The following is a 19,259-nucleotide window of genomic DNA, read 5'->3' as shown; positions in this document are numbered from 1 at the left end:
CCTATCCAGACCTAAATTGAGCATGTACCCGGACAAAGATGCCACAGTTTAATATTTAATGTTCTGTAAAGCTGCACTGAGAGCTCATACTGAAATGTGTCAGTAAAGGCGTGCTGTAGCAGTGATAGCAAGCGGCTGAGAGCCAAGAGAATCCTGCTCTCTACTTCTGCCTGAGGCGTGTTCTCTGATACCAAGCAACTTGCTTGACCCTCTTGTGTCTCAGCCAAACCAGCTGTAAAATTAAGCAACAAAGAAAGCTCAGTGACAAACAGATGTGTCTGGAGGTGAACTTTCAAGGCAAGCTTAGCTTTACCAATAAATTAGTCTTAATAGCACAACTTCTGTTTTTTAACCTAATGCATGTTTTTGTTATCCTTCCAGGCAGCATTCACTCTTCTCCTGGGTCCTTTCACCTTCTTCAATGTGCAGAAGACGAAGTATTTACAAATCATGACGTCCCTGATGAGATGGATAGGTGAGTCTTGGCAGGCCCCTACCTCTTCATTGTGGATGGAACTGAGTCATGCTATTGATGAATCTTTTTGGCAAGATTTTTTTTGTTTGAAAACAAATGCTTGTCAAAACAGCCTCTCTGAGGAGGATTGTCCAGGCCTGATAAATCTTTGATCAGCAAAGATGTGGTTTTCTTCTGGAATGAAATTTCTGACTGAAACTAACACTGTTCTTGATCAGACATGGTCTAGCAGATACAGCTTTAACCTCATTTATGTGAGAGAGATGGAAGAGATTTGGATTGATCTCCTTTATCTGGGCTAAATACGCTAACTACCAATTGCTGTTCTGTAGTAAGCCTGCCTCTCAGTGTGTGAACAACAGGTTTTGAACAATCTTGTTTTTGATCTGAGAACAAAAGGGACTTCTCTAGGATTTTTTTTCCCCTTTGTTTTATTATTTGGTTGCATTTTTTTTCCATGGGTTTTGCTTTAGTGTAGGATATGCTGCATTGAAAACTCCTGAACCAATGTTTGCTGTCCTTGGGAAGCACTGCTCTCGTGAGCTCTTTTCAAAATCTTACTGCCAAGGACTTTGGGGAAGACATCAGTGCAAACCGTATTTCCTTTAAGGGGATTAAAAGATCCCCGCTTTTGCAGTGCTGTCGTCATCCAAAGATGCGTTTGCCTTGTATCTGGTTTGCATGTGTACATGCAGAGAGGTGCGAGTGTGTCTTATGGAGGCTTATGTTGAGGTTCATATTACTGTGTGTAACCTAGGCAGGATAACTGATATTCAGAGCTAACAGAAAGGGTGGTACAGCACTAGCAGCATTTCAGCAGCTTAGGAGTCTCCTGTTTGATGGTCCCAGACCATTCTAGCACAGGGTAGTGCTGCTTGTGCCTGTCACTGACCTGCAACACAAAGAAAAGCTGTTTCTCAGACTATTTCCCACCACAACTGCACACACACCGTTATTTGACCTGACTTTAGTTGGGGAAAACATAACTTTCTGTGAGTTCAAAGGCCCTGATCCTGTTTGGAAATGGTTGGCAGTAACTGTAGGGGGACAGAGATTCTCTGTTCCAAAGAACATCTGAGGTGGGGTTAAGCAGTTGTCACCCAAGAAAATGAGGTTGGGTTTTAAGCCTGGAGCCTCAGATGCTGCGTAATTTGAGTTAATGAATGCTGACCTTGGAAGGCATGAAAATCTTGAATGTTGGTTTCTCCCCTTTGTTGTCTGAGCACATGAAAGGTTTGAAAGCCCTCATGTTCTTCAGAGAAAGAGGTTATCTCATTAAGGGGTATTAAAGTAAGTAAAAAAAAAAAAAAAAAAAAAAAAAGTAATCTCTTCTCAGCTCATTGGCCTGTTTCCAATCACCTGTCCTGCTCTTTCCCGGTAGAGACATCAGTCAGACTTCATCCTGTCTCTGTGACAACCTGATGCCTGTCTGGTCTGCCATTGGTTTCCTTTTAGCCAGCTCCCTCTAGTATGAGGTTTGTTAAAAACCTTACCGTAAAAGCAAACTGCCTCTTTTTTTCTCGTTTGATCGAGAGGGACAAAAGCAGCATTTGGAGAAGCACAGGGGAAATTCATGCTTTAGTCTGATTGATTCCTGCATCAGCCCACTGGGGAACAGCTGCCCCAGATAATGATATTTAATGACTCTGACAGTACCTCAGTGGCAACTTAGAGCAATGGATTCCGTATGTGTACAGTGAGGGATAGATTTATTAGGAAAGACTATTTATCAGAAAGCCATGTGATGCAGGGAACAGTGTAACACTCTCTGCTGCAGATTCTGGGCTAAGGATGGATTCAGCACTGTTCGAACTTACCAAACTGGCTTCTTGCATGTTCTCACATCACCCACCATCTCCCTTCTCCAAAAGTAGAGCTCTGAGTTAAACATGGGTAGGTTTTATGTTGCTGATAGAGCTTAGACAAGATCCTAAAGAATGACTTTAGCCTGTGTTTTGTAGTCTCCTGAACCTTTCTGACCTGAATATCAGTGGCCAGATGTAGACTTCTGTCCTTCTACAGTCTGCCTTTTCTTCCTTCTTCCCTTGGTTGGATTTAGCCATGTGGTGCTGAAGGTGGTTCTCTTTCTGCAAGGCACTCTGAGCAGCAGAGCTGAATGCTGGAGCTGCCAGCCTAGCTGTTCGCTTTGCTGGGTAAAAACTTCTTTCCGTACAGATAGTGGATTATTCAGTTTACCTGTATCTGCTGGCCTGGTGTGGATGGGAAGGTGACCCATGCTTTGCACCACTGTTTGAAAAACCAAGCCTCCTCTTCAAGCCATGAGGCAGTTTCAGGCGCTCTACCATGCAGGACCACTGCCCCCACACACACACCATTTTCCCCAGCCTGGTGAAAAGCCCCTGAATTTAGCAGCAGCAGCAGCAATGGCTGATGTAAGACTGCACTGCCTCAGGTGTACTGGAGATAAAGATGACAGTGGCTGAGAGGATGATTCTTGGCAGCAGAGAGCTAGCTGTGTGTGAAGGTCATTTCTGCTAATGTTTGTAACAGTGTCAGCCTTGCCTTTGAAAGTTGCTTTTCTTCTTTCTCCTCATCTAAGTGATAATCAAATGTCACTAGCCTCTTTGCAGAGCCTTGTGCTCATTGCAAGCAACGCTTCAGCTAACAAAGCTTACAGCGATCTCTCTCTGCACCTCGTGGAGAAGAAAAATTTCACCCCGTCTCTATATGAAAAAATACACTATCTTGAATGCTAAGACCTGAATTAGAGAGAAAAATTGAATCAGTTCAAAGAATGTGGAGATGCAGCCAGACATAGGGCTGATCTCTGTTGCATTTTTCATCCCGGGACAGGGGGACTGGCCAGGACAGGCTCCTCTCAAGTCTCTAAAAGGAGAAAGTTGAAGAAGGAGCTTGAAAGCTCGAGTGCCATACTGCCAGAGAGCCTCAACAGATGGAGTTTTTCTGTTTGGGCCTGCTGAACACAGAGAGCTCATCTGGAAACCAGGCTGGCACGGTGAGGCGTTTTCTCTGTCAGGACTAATAGGAGCACGGAGGGTGGATCTGCATCTCCAGGTGGAAAGGGGCTAAGAGCAGAGACAGATTCCAGAGATGTGGATCCAGTGGCAGCTTTCTCAAGAGTAACAGCTTACAGACCTGGCTGCAAAATTGATTGCTGCCTCCCATGGGCGAGTGCCAATAGTTAAACTTAGTGCAGTAGTCGATGCATAAATTAAAGGGCTTGTCTGTGCTTAGCAGTCTTGGTTCTCAGAGTTGGCCATTGTGTGAGAGTTTGCCTACGCCAAGTTCTCATCCCATACCCAAGAGCAAAAGCTCCTCAACCTTTGTCAGCCCTGTTATACTGCTGGTGTCTGAAATGCCTCGGGAGACCTCAGTACTCTTAAGCATATACATCTGAGGAGTGTGATAGGAAGCAAGCCTGCTGTGCTTAAATGGACGAAGGGCTATAGTCAGGAAAATCCAGATAATGTTTAAGGTAAGACCTTGATTTGAGTTAGCGATAAAACCTTATTGGCTCAACCAGTGTTTGAGTAACACTGCTAAGAGCACACCCAAGACCCAGACTAGATGACCGGATAAGTACGTCGCCAATGTGAATCCCCTTTTTAGGGTAGGGAGGATACCTTCCCCCAACAATTATTTTTCTTTCTTTCCTTTCTTTCAACTTCCTTCCACCTCAGCCTAACCAAAGAGTAGAGCTGTTATTAGCCCAAGCGGTATGAGTTTTGGAGCCTGTTTGCAGGTCTCTTAAAAGGTTTTTGGTATAGGGAGCCTTCTGCTGAAGGCTAATCCAACTAAGCCATCAATAGGTTAGATTGAACTGTTGGTATTTTAAACTTTGCTGCTCAGGCTTCTGTCTTTTATTTATTTATTCTCCCCCCCCCCCCCCCCCACCCCTAAATCTTTTTTTTTTGTGTGTCCCCCCTTCTTTCCATTGTTTTTTTTTTTTTTTTTTTCCCCCCCCCCCCCCCCAAGGTTTAAATCTTTGGTAGTGAGAGACTGCTCACTTTAGACACTTGATGTCTAGCTATTTTTCTTACCCTCCTCTCGCCAGTCCTGGTGAAATAGATTGCATTAGGGATGAGCTGTTGGAGGGGACAGCACAGCCCTTTCTCCTTGGTAAAGGAAGCAGGGAACAGACTGAGTCAGACAAGGCTGATGCACTTGTCAAAGCAAAGGGAACACACAGCTTTCCGGTGCCCAGCCCTACCTCTTTATTATTAGATAATAACTGTTTCGCAGTGTCACAGAAAGGTGCATGGATTAGGGAAGCTAACAAAAAGGACAGGGCTTGGTGGAGCTCACCAGCAGACACTGGGCTATTGTGTGTTAAGCAGCTAACCCAATTAATTGCAGCCTGTTACAGCCTGAGATGCCCGGCTCTATAGGCAGGGACCATCGGCTTTAAAGATTGTGGTAGCATGATTATTGCTGCTGTTATTGAATAGTCTCTGGCAAATGTTCCCAGACAGCTCCCGCTTGGGACATTTGCTTCATGTGCTGCTCTTGATGTTATATTGTAGTTATTAAAGTATTGTATTTTAATAAAAAGCCATTTTATAGAGGAATAAACTTCTGGGTTTGGCTGCTGCATGCTCAGTTCCTTCTCCCTGTAGCATAGTCAGAGCATACTACATCCATTCCAGTAACTACAGCCCTTCAGATCGATCACTTCCAACTCTTCCCAAATTGTGGGCATAAAACTGGAGACCATTAATCTCTTGCTGAGCTCTTCCCTCATGGCTGGTAAGATGGAATGACGAAGGACAAGAATAGCAGGAAGTGTGCGTTAAGCTCTCTGTTCCCCTTCCAGCTTGCTTAGTGAAAGGCTGCTGGAGAATAAACTGGGGAAGAGCTCTCCAAAGTGTACTGGTGAGGCTGACTTTCACAGCTTTTCATTGGCAGTTCTGCTTTCCCCATCAGAGTCCTGCCTGTGATAGGTGTCTTCAGCACTCCTCTGCAGAGAACAGATTTCACCTGCTGTACTAACTGTGTCTGCCATCCTTAGCAGGCTTAACTAGCCATGCCTGAGTTGATCCAGTGTAGATACCTAGAGTGACTCTGCTATTTTCCTTTAACTGTAGACTGTAAGAATTAAAGAGGACACTGATGTCAGAGGCCATGGCAGTTATCTGAAGCCCTGTATTTCCAGTATCCTGCAGAAGGATTAGTTTGCCAGTGTCCACAGTCCTCAAGGCAGCCTCTTTTCCAGATTAAAAATGGAGCTCTCTGCTGCAGCTTATGGAAGGGCCCATTAGACCTCTGCCCCTCTCCTTTCATAGAGCATAAGGGAATGACAAGGAAGATGGAATTGAACTGTAAATCAGGACACTGTTGCATGTTGAATTGTTTTAAGGATTCTGACAACCTTCCACAAAGTTACTTTATGTTCCTATATCCCTTTTGAGCAGAGAAAGCTGCTGCCAGAGCCTGGGGTAAATAATTCACTAGGAGAAGTGAATATATTTATGAAGAGTTAGTTAAAAGGCTATGCTTCTGTCATGCCTGCTTTTCGAGTTGTCGGTTGAGGAGCTCATTTCAGTGGTGCTGGTGGGGGGCAGTGGGGTGAAGCAGTGCCAGTGCGAGTGAAAGTGCCTTGTTGGCTTCAGATGCAGATGGAGAGTGACGTGCGGTGCTGGACAGGACCACTGCGATCCTGCTTGAAGAGTCAACGTTCCTGAAAAGAGTACTTTAGCCAGGCAGCAGAGACAAACTGATGGGTCTGAGAGGTGGCGAGAGGGAGCTGAAAACACCGAGTTGAGTTCAGCCCTATGTCCCTGCTCTACTGAAGGATCTGGATGACAGTGCCCACACAGATTTTTCAGGGCAGGAGTCTGGCATGCAAAGCTACTCTCTGCTGTTGAGAGTGTGAAAGGAGGAACTTCTGGGACAAGGTCATTAAAACTGTTTGCTGAGCATGGTCTGTGGCAAGATGCAGAAGGTATGGCTGAGGCTACAGGGCACCCAGATTTCACGGGACATGGGCGTGCTGCACCCAGTGCTTTCCAAAACATGCAGAACTAGCTCAGGCTCACAGTGACACCGAAGTGTGTAATATTCCCTTCTCACAGAAGAGTCAATTGAAGCATGGAGAGGGAAGCAACTATCAAAGCTAATAGACCAAGTCAGGAGCAGAGCTCAGAACTCTGAACTGAGTCCCAGTTGTAAAGGCTTTATGATGTTTCTGCCGGTGGTGACAGAAAATAAACTATACAGGTGATTTTTCCAGCAGAAGCAAACCTCCCTGCCTGATCTTCCCTTCCCATATGTTGAGATAAACCATCAGTGATAAACACCAGAGTACAGAGCACTTTTTCTCCCTATGAACTGTTACTGGTGTGCAGATGCCTATGGAAAACAGCAAATGTGGGCTGAGAGCAGGGTACCTCCAACAGTTTCACAGCAGGAATTGTTAGCAGGTTGGGGAGGTTGCTTGTAAATCTCAGTTACCATGTAGCAAACACTACCCCAAACCATGAAGAAAAGCAGAGAGGTGATCTCTTCACAGCAGAGAAGTCCTAGTGAACTGCCTTTGACAGCCAAAAAGACTTGGTGTTGTTTAATGAAGCTTTCCTTTGTTAACGAAATTGGCTCTGCTTGGCGCAAGGCCAGGGCAGCAGTAACGGCTGAGAGGGTTGCAGCAGGAGCTAGCAAAACCTGGCAATGCAGGTGAAATGGCATGGGGAGCAGTAGTGCAGAGAGATACAATGCTTCCATTTCTCAGGGTTTTTCTTGCCTTCTTGGTAAGTGGCATCATGCTTCTGTGATCATAATATGCCCAACATGTTGCTGTTCTTCCCCTGTTGTATGAGCAACAGTCCATGGCCATGTAGACTGTGCATGAGTCTTTGGGACAGGGAGGTAACTTATTCCTGCAAGTCCCTGCCCTCCACCAGAACTAGCCATTGTAATGTTCTACAGTTTCTCATAGCTGATAACTTTTTTCTGAGAAGTAGTTTCTCTCTTCTCTTTATGACATCTCTCAGGAGAATTGCTGTCTTCTGTGAACAGATCTGTCTTGCTTCCCCATAGTCTCTGTACTCATAAATCCTTCATCTTCCTAGAGACAGTGTTTCAGGCTCAGTCACTGCCTCGTCTGATCCAGAGTATTCCAGTTCCCACATCTGATGGGGCAAATCTGGTTTTCGTACTACCCCTTTACCATCATTTCATGTAGAAACCTCTGAAGCCTGGAACAATTTATTGGTTGTTGTTCCAGAGTTTAGAGCGCTTGAGGTCATGAGCAAGTGACAGGATACAGTTTCTGGAGGATAAACTGGGTAACCGAGTTTTACATTTAAGAATCAGTGTCTTCATTTCAGATGCTTTGTTCTGCCGGAGTAGTGAACTTCAACCATGCTTTAGGACTTCAAACACCACAGCATCCATGATGCTTAGCAACTCCAGAGAGCTGCACTGGGCTCTTAAATTTGCCTAAAGAACTCACAGAAGGCAGCTGGCTCTGAGGTGGGGGAATAGCAGCCTAGAAGGATATCAATCATAGTGATGGGCAAACCAAGTGATAGCTAGGGATACAGAAAGTGAAATTATCTTGACGTGGCACTGTGCTGTTCAGTATGTGCAGAGGAGACAGTCTTTCTTCTATGCTTCTCTTGGAAGAGCTGCCTAATGATAAATTGGAGGAAGTCCAGTCCTCTGTTTGAGGGATCTGGTGTGCTTTGGCTTGGTGAGGCTTCAAGACCAAGGTTAAGATGGACAGAAAGCTTCTTCCTTTGAGTCCATCTGAAGACAATGAGCCCAGGAAGCTCATGAAGACTTCCTCCTCTTGGAATCCATCATGCAGCCTAATATATGAAAAGGGAAGCAAGCGGCACGCGTTATGAAAGGGTGATTCATTATCATTATCTCCTGGCATATTGATTCTCCGCTTCGACAAGAAAGCTCTGTCACGCTATCAGCCAGCGTTGACGGATGGTCCTGCCGCAAATGTGGCAGAAGTGTAACGCAGCACTTGCTTAAACAAATGGTTCCGAGTAGGGGTAGGGGAGCAGTGAGGCATGGGTTGCTCTGCTGATGGCAAGGTGGTGTGGATTGCTGGAAGGGATGACAGACAGGTTTGGTGATGATACTGGGCCTTCCTCATGGAAGAAGGAAAGAGAGTAGGCGCAGAGTTAGAAAGGATGTGCCTTGAGCTGTGGGTGAATGGGTGTACCAGATATTTCCTCCCCATCTCTACTTTTCTGTTTCTTAATGTACAGGTAGCTGTAATGTGACCTTTGTTCTGTTTTTTTTTCAGTAACTTTTCTGCTCCTCTATGGCTTGTAGCTGTCTGCCCCTGCTTTCCAGAGCCAATAAAACCATCCTGCTTTTAACTGGGACCAGTGCTTTGAAAGTGGGAGTTTATTGTTGAACTTGGGGAGCTATATCAGCAATTAGCCCTCCTTCCTGGGATCACAGAGGTTATCCAAAGTCATAAATCTGCAGAACCTCACTTCTGAGCTCACATCCTCCTTGCCAGGGCAGCTGTTTTGAATTGTGTAGCAGCATGTGTCTCTCCTCCCCGTTTCCCAGTACGGCTGAGTTTAGGGTCTTTCCATTATTTTCTACATCCCAAGAGAGAGACGGAAGGGGTCCACCAGGTGAAACATCTTGCAAACATAGCATAGTGTCTTGCCAGGGGCACACAAAGAAGAGTTAAGCCAAAACCTCATTCTGAACATCAGCTGTCAGCTCCTCTTCTTCCAAGAACCTTGTATGATTGGAGGGAAAAAAAAAAGTGTTTGAGCTTAGGGCTTTTTTTTTTTTCTGCAGCAGCCTTTTTGCAGAGAAATGAAGCACAAGCATGAGACAGCATTTATTATTTGCAAAGGTGTTTGCTCTGATGCTGCAAAACAATACTTAAATGGCTAAATTATCTTCAGTATCATCTCCACTATTTCTCTGTATAGCTCTGTTTATGTTTCTATCACAGCTCACAAAAATGTACCTTTTAATATCCCCAGACTCCCATATTTTCCATAAGTTTTGATATTTGGGTGTGTTCATCCATATTCATCTTTTTCCATCTACAAGAAACATAGCAGAGCTGTCTTGTTTCTGAATCAAAATCTCTTGAGTCAAGCGGGACAGGAGATAGTAACTGTCTGCAAGGTCCATTTTGACTGGGAGGAAAAGCTGGTGTATCTTTTCCCCAAAGTGAAGAGTCTATGGGGAGAGGCAACTGAACAGGGGTGATGAGAGTGCATCACAACACTTTCTTTATCGCCTACCCCCATTTTTATTCTCCAGCTCCATTTACATCCTGCAGTAAAAAGGATACTCCGATCTCTAGAGACCAGGAGATGAGATGGGTGAAGTGTGCTCTGTGCCTTGTTGACTGAAAAGCCTGTTGAGTGGTATGTGGGATTGAAATGGGTCTGATGCTGGAGGTATCTGAAGTTCTTTCATTCCTGAAGCATGTTGCTCAGATCCTCTGTCCTGTTTGTTCGGGAAAAGATCAGGGCTTTTTTTAACCAACCCATGTCCTCCTGGTGAAGGAGCACTGTAGGAGCAGTTGGTGTGGCAACTGTAGGTGACTTGAAATGGTACACTGGGGCTCTGTCTTCAGCCTGCTGTCCCAGGTGGAGAAGGATGTGAGCAGGGTCTTTGTGTGTGTCTGCAGGATCCTCTGCTGCCTCATCTGCTCAAAGCTGCCTGTCAGTCAGAGTCTGTCATCTTCTCTTCATCTTGATTTATCATCCAGCATAACTAGGTTTCAGAGTTTCATTTCAGCCTTGCCTTCTCCCAGGGACAGAGAGATAAATCCAGGATGCAAATGTTTTAACTCTCTGACTCTGGGAGCAGGGCAAGAGAAACTTCCACCCCAGGGAGTGAGAGAAAACACAGCTGTCAGGGTAGGGCTGCTGTTGTGACCTCTGGGGTTGGAATTGGGCAGGGAAGGTTTCCAGTTTACCACCTCTCTCAAAGATGATACATCCACAGAGCACTAGCACTAGGCAGGGGAAATGCTTGATTATAGATAGCACCTCTTCCAGAGCTGGGAACTTTTGGGAGAGTCACTGGCATGTTTCACATGCATTGATCTCAGGGTGGGAAAAAACCACCCCCCCCCCCAAAAAAAAAAAAAAAAAAAAAAAAGAGGATTGATGTTTTAATCTTGTTTGTACCGTTTCTTGTCTATAGTAAAGCTCCAAATATAGTTGAGCAAAGTCACTTTGTGCCTTGGCCCAGTGGGATCTGAGATGTCTAAGCAGATTCGCTTTAGGAATCCGCTTCAGTCCATGGAAATAAGTAGGAAGCAACTCTCTGTGGCACTGATAGCTCAGACAAGCTACCTGAGGTCCTGGACTTCCTAATTACCAAAGCACAGTTGTCTGCAGCCCCAGGATTCCCTGGGTCTTATCAAGAATGATAAGGATGACTGCAGGATATCTTGGAGTAGGCTTACTTTCCCAAAATAGTGTTTGTGAGTGGAGAGGAAAGACTATGTTATATACAGATGAGCCCTGGCGTGAGTGAAGAGTCCAAAGGGGATTGATATAAATCTAAATGTTAGAAAGGTGCTAAGGAACAGAAAGGAAGACCAGAAGAGTGTGATTTCTTTAATCTGACAAAATGAGAGTACTGTTGCACCAGGGCAGGAAAAGAGCTATTTACTCTAAGGAACAGCATGGTCTCCCAAAGGCTGGTATAACACTTCAAACTTTGATTCCAAGTGTTCAGTAAGGCATCACACCTTGCCTTCTTGAAAACAGTATGAGTTTAGATCTTAGTCTTGGATTATCACTCCTCATACTTTTAGAAGATTTAATTTCTGAAAGAAGCATTTAAGAAAAGCGAAGGTTATCTGAATTCCAGTTTCTTAAGCCTGTAGGCTTCTATTTGTCATTTAGGGAATCCACTGGAAACCTGATCCTTCAGGACTTCCTATCAGAAAAAACACATGCTGGGGCAGAGAAGAGCTTTTCAGATCTCTGGCTGAAGATGGAAGGAGCTTGGAGGTTCCCCTGAAGTCCAGCTGGTCCTGTTAGCATTGGTATGGAAAGAAGGATTTTGAGCCAATAGTGAGAGAGTTAGGAGACAGAAATAGGTCACTCTTTGCTCTTGGTTAATCACAGCTGGTAGAGATTTACGATCTCATGTGCAGAGGAAGAGGTACAAAGCTTCTGCAGTTAAATCTAGTCAATATACAGGAATGTTTTTTTGGCTTCAGAGGTTGACTGCTTCCCCAAGCGAGAGCGAAAGGGATGACCTCAGTGTATTTCCAAAGTTGCTTAACCTGGTTTGTCTTGGTCTTCAGGGCACCTTCTCCTTTTTTTTGTAGCGTGTGCAACCCCAGACCCTGAAGTCCTGTCACCATCTCTTTAAGGTTATCTTGCTCTAGCTGATGTGGCTGGCAAGCATCTCTCCTCTAGGGAGCAATGGGGAAGCGTGGAAAGACACAGTAACCATACTTGTGTTCAGAGTGCATTTCGTTTACTAGCTTGAGTGAAGGCAAGGGGAATTGTGCACACCCGAGCAATGAGCTGTTGCTTTTCCTAGCCCTCTCTGACTGGTCCTGGGCAGATCTATAGTGCCCAGCACTCCTGAAATAGCTTGGCTATTGTGGTAACAGATCTGCTGTCGTCTCTCTGGTCCAGTGTCTGCTTGTGGGGAACTGTTGGCTTTCCCTGTCGCTGGGAAACAGTTGGAAGCTGAGAGGTTTCCTGAGGCAGTAAGAGGTGAAATGCAGAGTGTGAATACATAAGTGCTGAGCATGAAAACAGTGTTTGCAACATGAGGAAAGGAAGGAGGATTGCTGTGAGAGGGGAAACTGTTTGGGAAATTGCTGGGGGGGGGTTGTTTTTGAGAGAGATGATGCTGCTTCAGTTAAGGTTAATCTGGTCTCTCTGGGGACAGCAGAGACGGTGTCTGCTAACTGGTCTGTAACTATCGCTTCTCATCCGTGGCAAGGCCTTCACTCCGGCTGCGAGTTTCCAGTAGAGTAAGCGAGTATCTTTGCCCCACAGTGAGCCTTGCCTTATTTGCAGTGCCAGTGGCTGTGGGCTTGGCTGTGGGGATGTGTGCTGCTCCGATTTCTCTGCTCTTATATTTATGACATTCAAAGTTATCCATAATAGTAGTGTCAGCACTCTGGGTTTTTTCAATATCTGATAATTCATAGCTGTGCTTTGATGCCTCAAACCAGCGCAAGAGACAGCTCTGTGCAAGCTACAGTGGCCCATCCATTGCCAGCATCAGACTGTAAATTTTGTTGCTTGCTGCCCAGCCAGGCAGGCTTTTTCCCCTGTTCCTTGTTAACTCCAGCAGCTGGTGATCGTCTTTCCCAGGTTGATGTGATTTCTGTGATGCCAGAATTAGGTTTCTGCAGTTTGTGCCACACTAGGAATAAGTCTAGCAGTAACTGTTTCTGGCTCAAATTTCCACCAGTAGAGTAAATAAAGGTATTAGCCCGATCTTTCCATTTCCTTTTTGTCCATAGCAAATAGCATTTTGTGACAAGCTGATAAAATGTTATTAGGCTTTTCCCTGCCATAAGTAAAGGGTAGACAAGCAGACTTCATGCCTAGAAGTGATGAATTTTAATAGCAGCCTTTCAGTGCTGTTTTAGTCCCTTCCAGACTGGCTTCTCCACCTGGGATTGACTACAGACAGTCTGTTCTTCCTACCCAGGAAATGGCTGGCTAGTTCTTGTTCTGTCGTGCTTGACGGGTCATAGGGACAGGAAAGCTCTATAGTGGCTGTCCCCATGCATCTGCCTGTGTGCACAGGTGAGGTCTTGAAAATATTAGTCTGGCCACAAACCATGCAAAAATATTACTGGGTTTGACTCTGCAGCCAGGCTTGATGTTTTCTTCATTTAGAAGTCAGGGCTCAAACCTCTCCGTAAGTCACTTCTAGACAGTGACAGTTAGCCAGTGTACGTGGCAGAAGCCTACATGGCCTGAGACCCTTGGAGAAGAAGGTAATAAGTCTGGATAGCAGTGTTAGTGTTATGTCTCTGAAGGGCCTAGAGCAATCATTTCCTAAAGCAAGTAGGAGAGTCCCTGAGGGAGGCAGACTGGAGGGAGATGTCTGCTGAAGATGGTCCTGAGCCTATTCCCTTATGTTCTGACTGGCAATGAAAGTAAGTCATGATTAATTCCTGTGTATCTTGCCTTTGATGTGCAGTATCACATTCTCCAGAGACAGGGAAATGCTCTCGTGGCGTAGCTGGGAGATCTGATGCCAGGGCTGCCAGTGCTGATGGGAGGAGGGTTATGGGGAGCATGGACATAGGCTTGACCTGAAACATTCTCTCTCTCCAGCTTTCATCCTCATGATTATTCTGGCTCTCATCCGCATCAGCAGAGGCCAAGCAGAGGGTCACCCGTCCATGGCCCAGCTGTCGGGCATCCGCAACCTCTTTGGGGTGTGTGTCTACTCCTTCATGTGCCAGCACTCCCTGCCGTCCCTCATCACACCCATCTCCAAGAAGAGGCATGTCAACAAGCTCGTGCTGCTCGATTATATCCTGATACTGGCTTTCTACAGCCTCCTGTCCTTCACTGCCATTTACTGTTTCCGCAATGACACCCTCATGGACATGTACACGCTCAACTTCACCAACTGTGAAATCATCAACATCGCCTTCATTCGCTACTTCCTGGGCCTCTTCCCAGTCTTCACCATCAGCACTAATTTCCCCATCATTGCTGTGACCCTGCGCAACAACTGGAAGACCCTTTTCCACAGAGAAGGGGGAACCTACCCATGGGTGGTAGACAGGATTGTCTTTCCTGCCATCACACTGATTCCCCCAGTGCTGGTGGCTTTCTGCACCCATGATCTGGAGTCCTTGGTGGGGATCACGGGAGCTTATGCTGGGAATGGGATCCAGTACCTCATTCCGGCTTTCCTCGCATACTGTAGTCGGAAGGACACTCAGCTGGTCTTCGGCAGTGGTACTGTTAACAAGCACCTGTCCCCTTTCCGGCACACCTTCTGGATTGTGTTTGTGCTCATATGGGGCTTTTCTTGCTTCATGTTTGTGACTGCAAACATTGTTCTGAGTGAGTCAAAACTCTGAGGTGGGCATAGCGGCATGCTCCCTCTGGGGCTCCACAGGAGACTCCGGCACTTCGCTTCTCTGGACTGCGGAGGGGGAAGGAGAGGCAGTGTGTGTGAAGGAAGTTTCCAGGCCGCTGGTTTGGTGACACGGGTCAGACCTGGACACAGACTTTCTTTTCTCCACTTCTGCTTTGGGTGTGGATGGAGTGGGCTCAGCTTTTTTACGGTCCTGATCACAGACCCGCTGCGCAAAGCCGCGGGGCTGAGCTCTTGGCAACCTGTACGATTAACCAGTGCCCAGCTATTTCTGCCTTGAGCTCTGTTCAAGCATTTCTCCGCCCCTACCGCGGCCCTTCTCTGACGCTGCAGGTTTCAGCACACAGGAGAGCCGACAGCATTGGCTGGTCACTACAGTAGTCAGCTAAATATCCCTTGCCCCAAAGGCAGGGACCTGCTGTGCACAGAATCCAGCAGGAATTTGAAGGAAATTAACCTCTCTTCTCCAGCTGCGGACCCCACATACACAAAACTCCTGTGCCAGTTGAGGGGAGAGAAAACAAATTGGGATGAGAATAGTCCTCCCTGCTCCCCTTTTTTAATATATAATATCTGTTACACTTTCTTCTTTCAGAAGCATTAACCTGTTCTATGCTCTGGGTAAGGAGCACCACGTATTGCCTGGGATCTGGGATCCCTTGCTTAGCAGAACTGGATTCCCCCTGCCACACACACAGCCCTGGAGTTTACATTCACGCTTCTCGTCCTGTTCTCCTTTGCTTTGGCAGCCCTCACCCTATAGAGCAGTGTCCATATGCATGCAGGGATGTAGCTCTTCACCCTTGGAAAGGAAAACACAGCCTTGCTTCCCTTGGCTCCTGCATGCAGCTAAGTGACTTCAGCTGGCAGAGCTATTCTCCATTTCATGCAGGGCTGGAGCACCAGGCCAGGCCCCGGCTGCAGTGGTCAGGATTTATGTGGGCTGGGGAGGTGCTAATTACCCAGGCCTGATGCGAGTTAGATCTGTGAGAGCTCTGGCTGTGCACACTGATGCATTTCCAGCCTCCTGTGCTGGGTAATTAGCCTTGAAACAAGGTGGGTGTTAACTCAAGGGAATGGGCTCGAGCCAGCAGGAAAAGGCTGCGCTATGGTTCAGCGGCGCCTGGCGCTCTGCAGGAGCAGAGCTTGTGTGATGGGAGGGAGAAAACTGGACCTCTACTGAGACTGCTCCTCAACCCACCTGTCCTCTCTCTGCGAAGGGTTAAGGTGGGCTTTTCACTGATCTTATTCAGCTTACCTGGGAGTTTGCTGGGCTCCCAGGTAATTCTCTGCCTGTTATTTTGGGCAGCTAATGCCTTGGATTATAATCTCTGCTTCTGAGGCTTCTCTTGGTCACTGCAACGGAACCGATGCTGTCTGTCACTGGGTGGTAGTGATCTGAAGCCCTTAGGCAAAGATCAGATAGACTTTCCTATCAGAAGGAGGAACTTCAGAAGTTTTCACCTGAAATCTTTTAAGCCTTTCTTCTCCCTCAGCCCTTATTAAAGCAGGTTCAAAGCCAGGAGCATGCCACTGGTGCTATATCCTCTTGCCCTTTGTACTGCTATAGTATTAAGTGTCACCGCTCACTAAAAGCAAGCTTTGAACTGCAGCTGCTTTTTAATCAAGCTCTATTTTCAAGTAGGACTTCCTAGTGCTCCTCCTGGGGGAATATGCAAGTACCTGGAGCTGTATGAGAACACTACATGATACTGAAAGCAAAAGTCCCTTCACCTCTCAGGCCTGAGAGCTGTGAATGTGCCCTTGCTGCGCTGCTCGGAGAGGAGCTGGGGGGACCGTTTCACCCATCTCCAGCTCCATCCTGAATAGGCTTTGGCAGCCCTTGCTAGGGAACGTAAACATCCCCAAGTGCTGTAAGGAAGCTGATGTGGCATCTCGAGTGCCGGATTAGCAAGTTGCTTTACGGGTAGCTGGTGTCTCGCTTAGGAAGAGCGATAGCAGCCCCGCGGTTTGGAGGGAAGTTTCCGCGGGCAGCGGAGCGGGGCCCCCCTGCGAGGCGTGGGGCAGGCGTTTGCAACTGCTCCCTTCTGTTGCTTGTTCTCAAGGCTCTTGCGCAGTCCTGGCTGCCAGAAACAGGACAGGTCGCAGATGCCCCGGTGGGGCACGCCGGGCTGTTCTGTCCTAGTGCAGCTGGGAGGTAGGCAGAGCCAGAGGGAGGGATTTAATCCTCATGAAATGAGCCTTCGGAAGGGTGGCAGCCCTGCAGGAGGCTGCTCCTCTGTGCCAGTGCGCAGGTGTGGATTTATGGAGGGGGCCGAGGCCTTTCCCGGCAGGCTGTTTGCCCCAGGCTGCCTGTGCTTTGCAGGGCACTTGAGTCAGCTCCGTCCCTTCAGGCGCTGAGCTGAATTTCTTGCCTTCATATATCATTGCCGACCAGAGAACGGGCTGTCCTCGGTCGCTTCCTTATTTGCCTCCGTTCGTCCTTTCCCTGCTTAGGGCTGCCCTTTCTTCCCCTCTCTTTCTGCCCCTAAGCCAAGTAGTCGGAGAAGGGATCTCTCTTTTCCTACAGCAGCAGCCTTCAGACTCCAGCGCTCGCAGCAAGAGCGGGGCGCAGGGCTGAGCCCGTCCAGCGTGGCACAGCAGCGCGAGGCTCGGCGCGTTTCCCCCCGCCGCCACCGCGGGGGTGACTGCAGGCCGCCGTGACGCACAGCGGGCAGAGCGGTTATCAGCCCTCTCTGGTGGACTTGCATTTGAAGACGTGCCTTCTCTTCCCTGGCCGCGGTGACCGACTCTGCTCTTCGGCATGGTGCACGACAGTGACTTCCGAGGGGCCTTAGTCCAAGCGGAGAGCTGCTTGGCGGAGGGTTTGGGTGCCGTGGTGCGGGGAGCGCTGCCTGCCTTGCCCTCGCGCGTCCTGTCCCCAGCATTTGCCATGGTACCTCGCCTAGAAGAGCTCTGGTCCCGGAGGAGCATGAGCGATTTCTTAAATAAATAATCAAGAATTCCCAGACACCTGCTGTCCTTGCACAGCAGCAAAACAAATCTACCTTAGGAATCAGGGCGTTTAGTGGAAAGAAACTCCAAGGGGAGAGAACATTTTTCATACAAAACATGACATAGCAATGCCTTAAAAATTACCAGTGAAGGGGGGAACAGGATGGCTCACTAGAGCCCACGCTGCCCTGGGCTGGGCTGGTGGGAAGCAGAGCCGGGGAGCGGCTGCCTCCGACCGTTGCCCCGGCTCGGCGCGGGGTGGGAGCCACTCTGCTCTTGCAGACCAGGAATGACTCTGTTTTTATTTGGCTATTACCAGTGCTAACAGATCACTATTACAGATCCTCACATGATGATTGTCCTGACTGTAATTAGTTTTCAAAAAAAAAAAAAAAAAGGATTAACGGCAAAATAAAATGCACATTATACATCTGTTTCAGTCTAGCATCTTTCTTCACCCCCCCTTCCTCTTCTCATAGCAAGCAGCTATTCCTGGAGGGGACTCCCGTGACTAACGGGTCTGCAGGCCGAGGAGAGGTGGCAAGCAGAGAGGGTAATGGAGACCCTCGCCTCTTCCTCTGGATTAGTCTCCTGCAACTCTAGGTGGTATCGGGGAACTCAATTAAAACATCTGTACTTTCTCCTTCTCAATTACATATCCTTACGCTTAAAACCAAACAAATTGAACTGCTCTGCTGCCTCGGGCTGCAAAGGCAGTTTCTGCCAGCAAATTTATTATCACCATAAAGCGCAGCTTGATTTATGTTAAAATATTAAAACACATCTTTATGATGGAAATAAACACTTTCTCCGTGAGTCTCTCGAAGGACCTCACAAGCAGTGGAGGATTTTGGGGCTTGGACTGTAAATCTGAAATCAAAGTGGCATCAGGGATGGATTCAGTCTTCTGCAGCAGTTCAAAGAGCAACAGCCACTGAAGGGAAAATAAAGACCTCGAACAGGTTTAGAGAGAGCAACGGATTGAGAAAAGGCTTAAAAATCACCAAGGAAGAGCGTTGTCCCCGCGTTGTTCAGGGTGGAAAGGTGGTGGCTGAGCCGCCCAAACCCTGCCCTTGCTCCGCGTGCGGCAGCCGGGCCGAGCCGGGGGGCTGCCGGGGGCTGCCGGGGGCTGCAGGGAGGGCCCTGGGCCCGCGGCGGGGCAGGAGCAACACCTGAGCTCTTCGCTAAAAGCTGGGAAATTGGGGGGGGGGGGAGGGGGGGAGGACCCACCTTGGTGGCCGGCTCTGACTTAGCTACCGCAATTCGCGGTCACTCCGTCAGCTTGCAAGTGAACGGCGTGGGGCGCAGCCAGCGCCGATGCTCCCGGCGGGGACCGGGGCGCTCGCTGGGGAGTCCTCGCGCCAGGCTGTGGACACCCCCGGGGGGGGGGGGGAGGGCGGCTGCGTGCTGCCTCCATGGGGATGCCAGGAGAGGCCCGGGCGCGAGGGTGGGGGGCACGGCTCCCCGGGCCCACGGAGGCGGCGAGCGGGGCCGAGCCGCCGTTTGGGAGGCGGGCTGCAAGCAGGCGAGCCGGCGGTATTATTACCATTTTTTATTTTATTTTTTTTCCCCCCCTCCCACCCAGGGCACTCATAAACTGCAGCCTGCGGCATCCCAGGGTGGCATGGGTGCCAGAACCAGCTGAATTAAAAAGTGATTGATTAGCTGCTTTCACCAAAGAGAAATAATATCCCTCAAGGGCTGTTAAGCACTAAACTGCCAAACCGTGGCTTTGCAAAGCCCTGCGCGCTGGCACCAGGACGACTACGTGGGCCGAGCTGTGCCCTGCGCTCGTCTCGGG

At 48.1% G+C, this 19,259-nt stretch overlaps 2 protein-coding genes across 4 annotated transcripts in view; one reads left to right on the top strand and one right to left on the bottom strand.

The window, feature by feature from the left end:
- The window catches only part of SLC38A12 (solute carrier family 38 member 12), a 48,420-nt gene extending 30,534 nt beyond the window's left edge, over positions 1-17,886 (top strand). For all 3 annotated transcript variants that reach the window (XM_085304560.1, XM_085304558.1, XM_085304561.1), the window contains 2 exons: positions 382-475; positions 13,726-17,886. In XM_085304560.1, coding sequence (XP_085160686.1) covers positions 382-475; positions 13,726-14,486 — 855 coding nt within the window. In that variant the 3' untranslated portion in view covers positions 14,487-17,886. The remainder of the gene's footprint in view (positions 1-381; positions 476-13,725) is intronic.
- An 83-nt stretch (positions 17,887-17,969) lies between these two features.
- Positions 17,970-19,259, bottom strand: part of GRIN2C (glutamate ionotropic receptor NMDA type subunit 2C) — a 13,034-nt gene continuing 11,744 nt past the window's right edge. The window contains exon 13 of the mRNA XM_085304833.1: positions 17,970-17,978. Within this exon, the coding sequence (XP_085160959.1) occupies positions 17,970-17,978 (9 nt within the window). The remainder of the gene's footprint in view (positions 17,979-19,259) is intronic.

This window comes from Rhea americana, unplaced genomic scaffold (assembly GCF_003343005.1).
Source record: "Rhea americana isolate MKP2758 unplaced genomic scaffold, rheAme1 scaffold_21, whole genome shotgun sequence".
Classification (NCBI taxonomy): domain Eukaryota; kingdom Metazoa; phylum Chordata; class Aves; order Rheiformes; family Rheidae; genus Rhea; species Rhea americana.
This window is presented reverse-complemented; position numbering and strand designations above follow the sequence as displayed.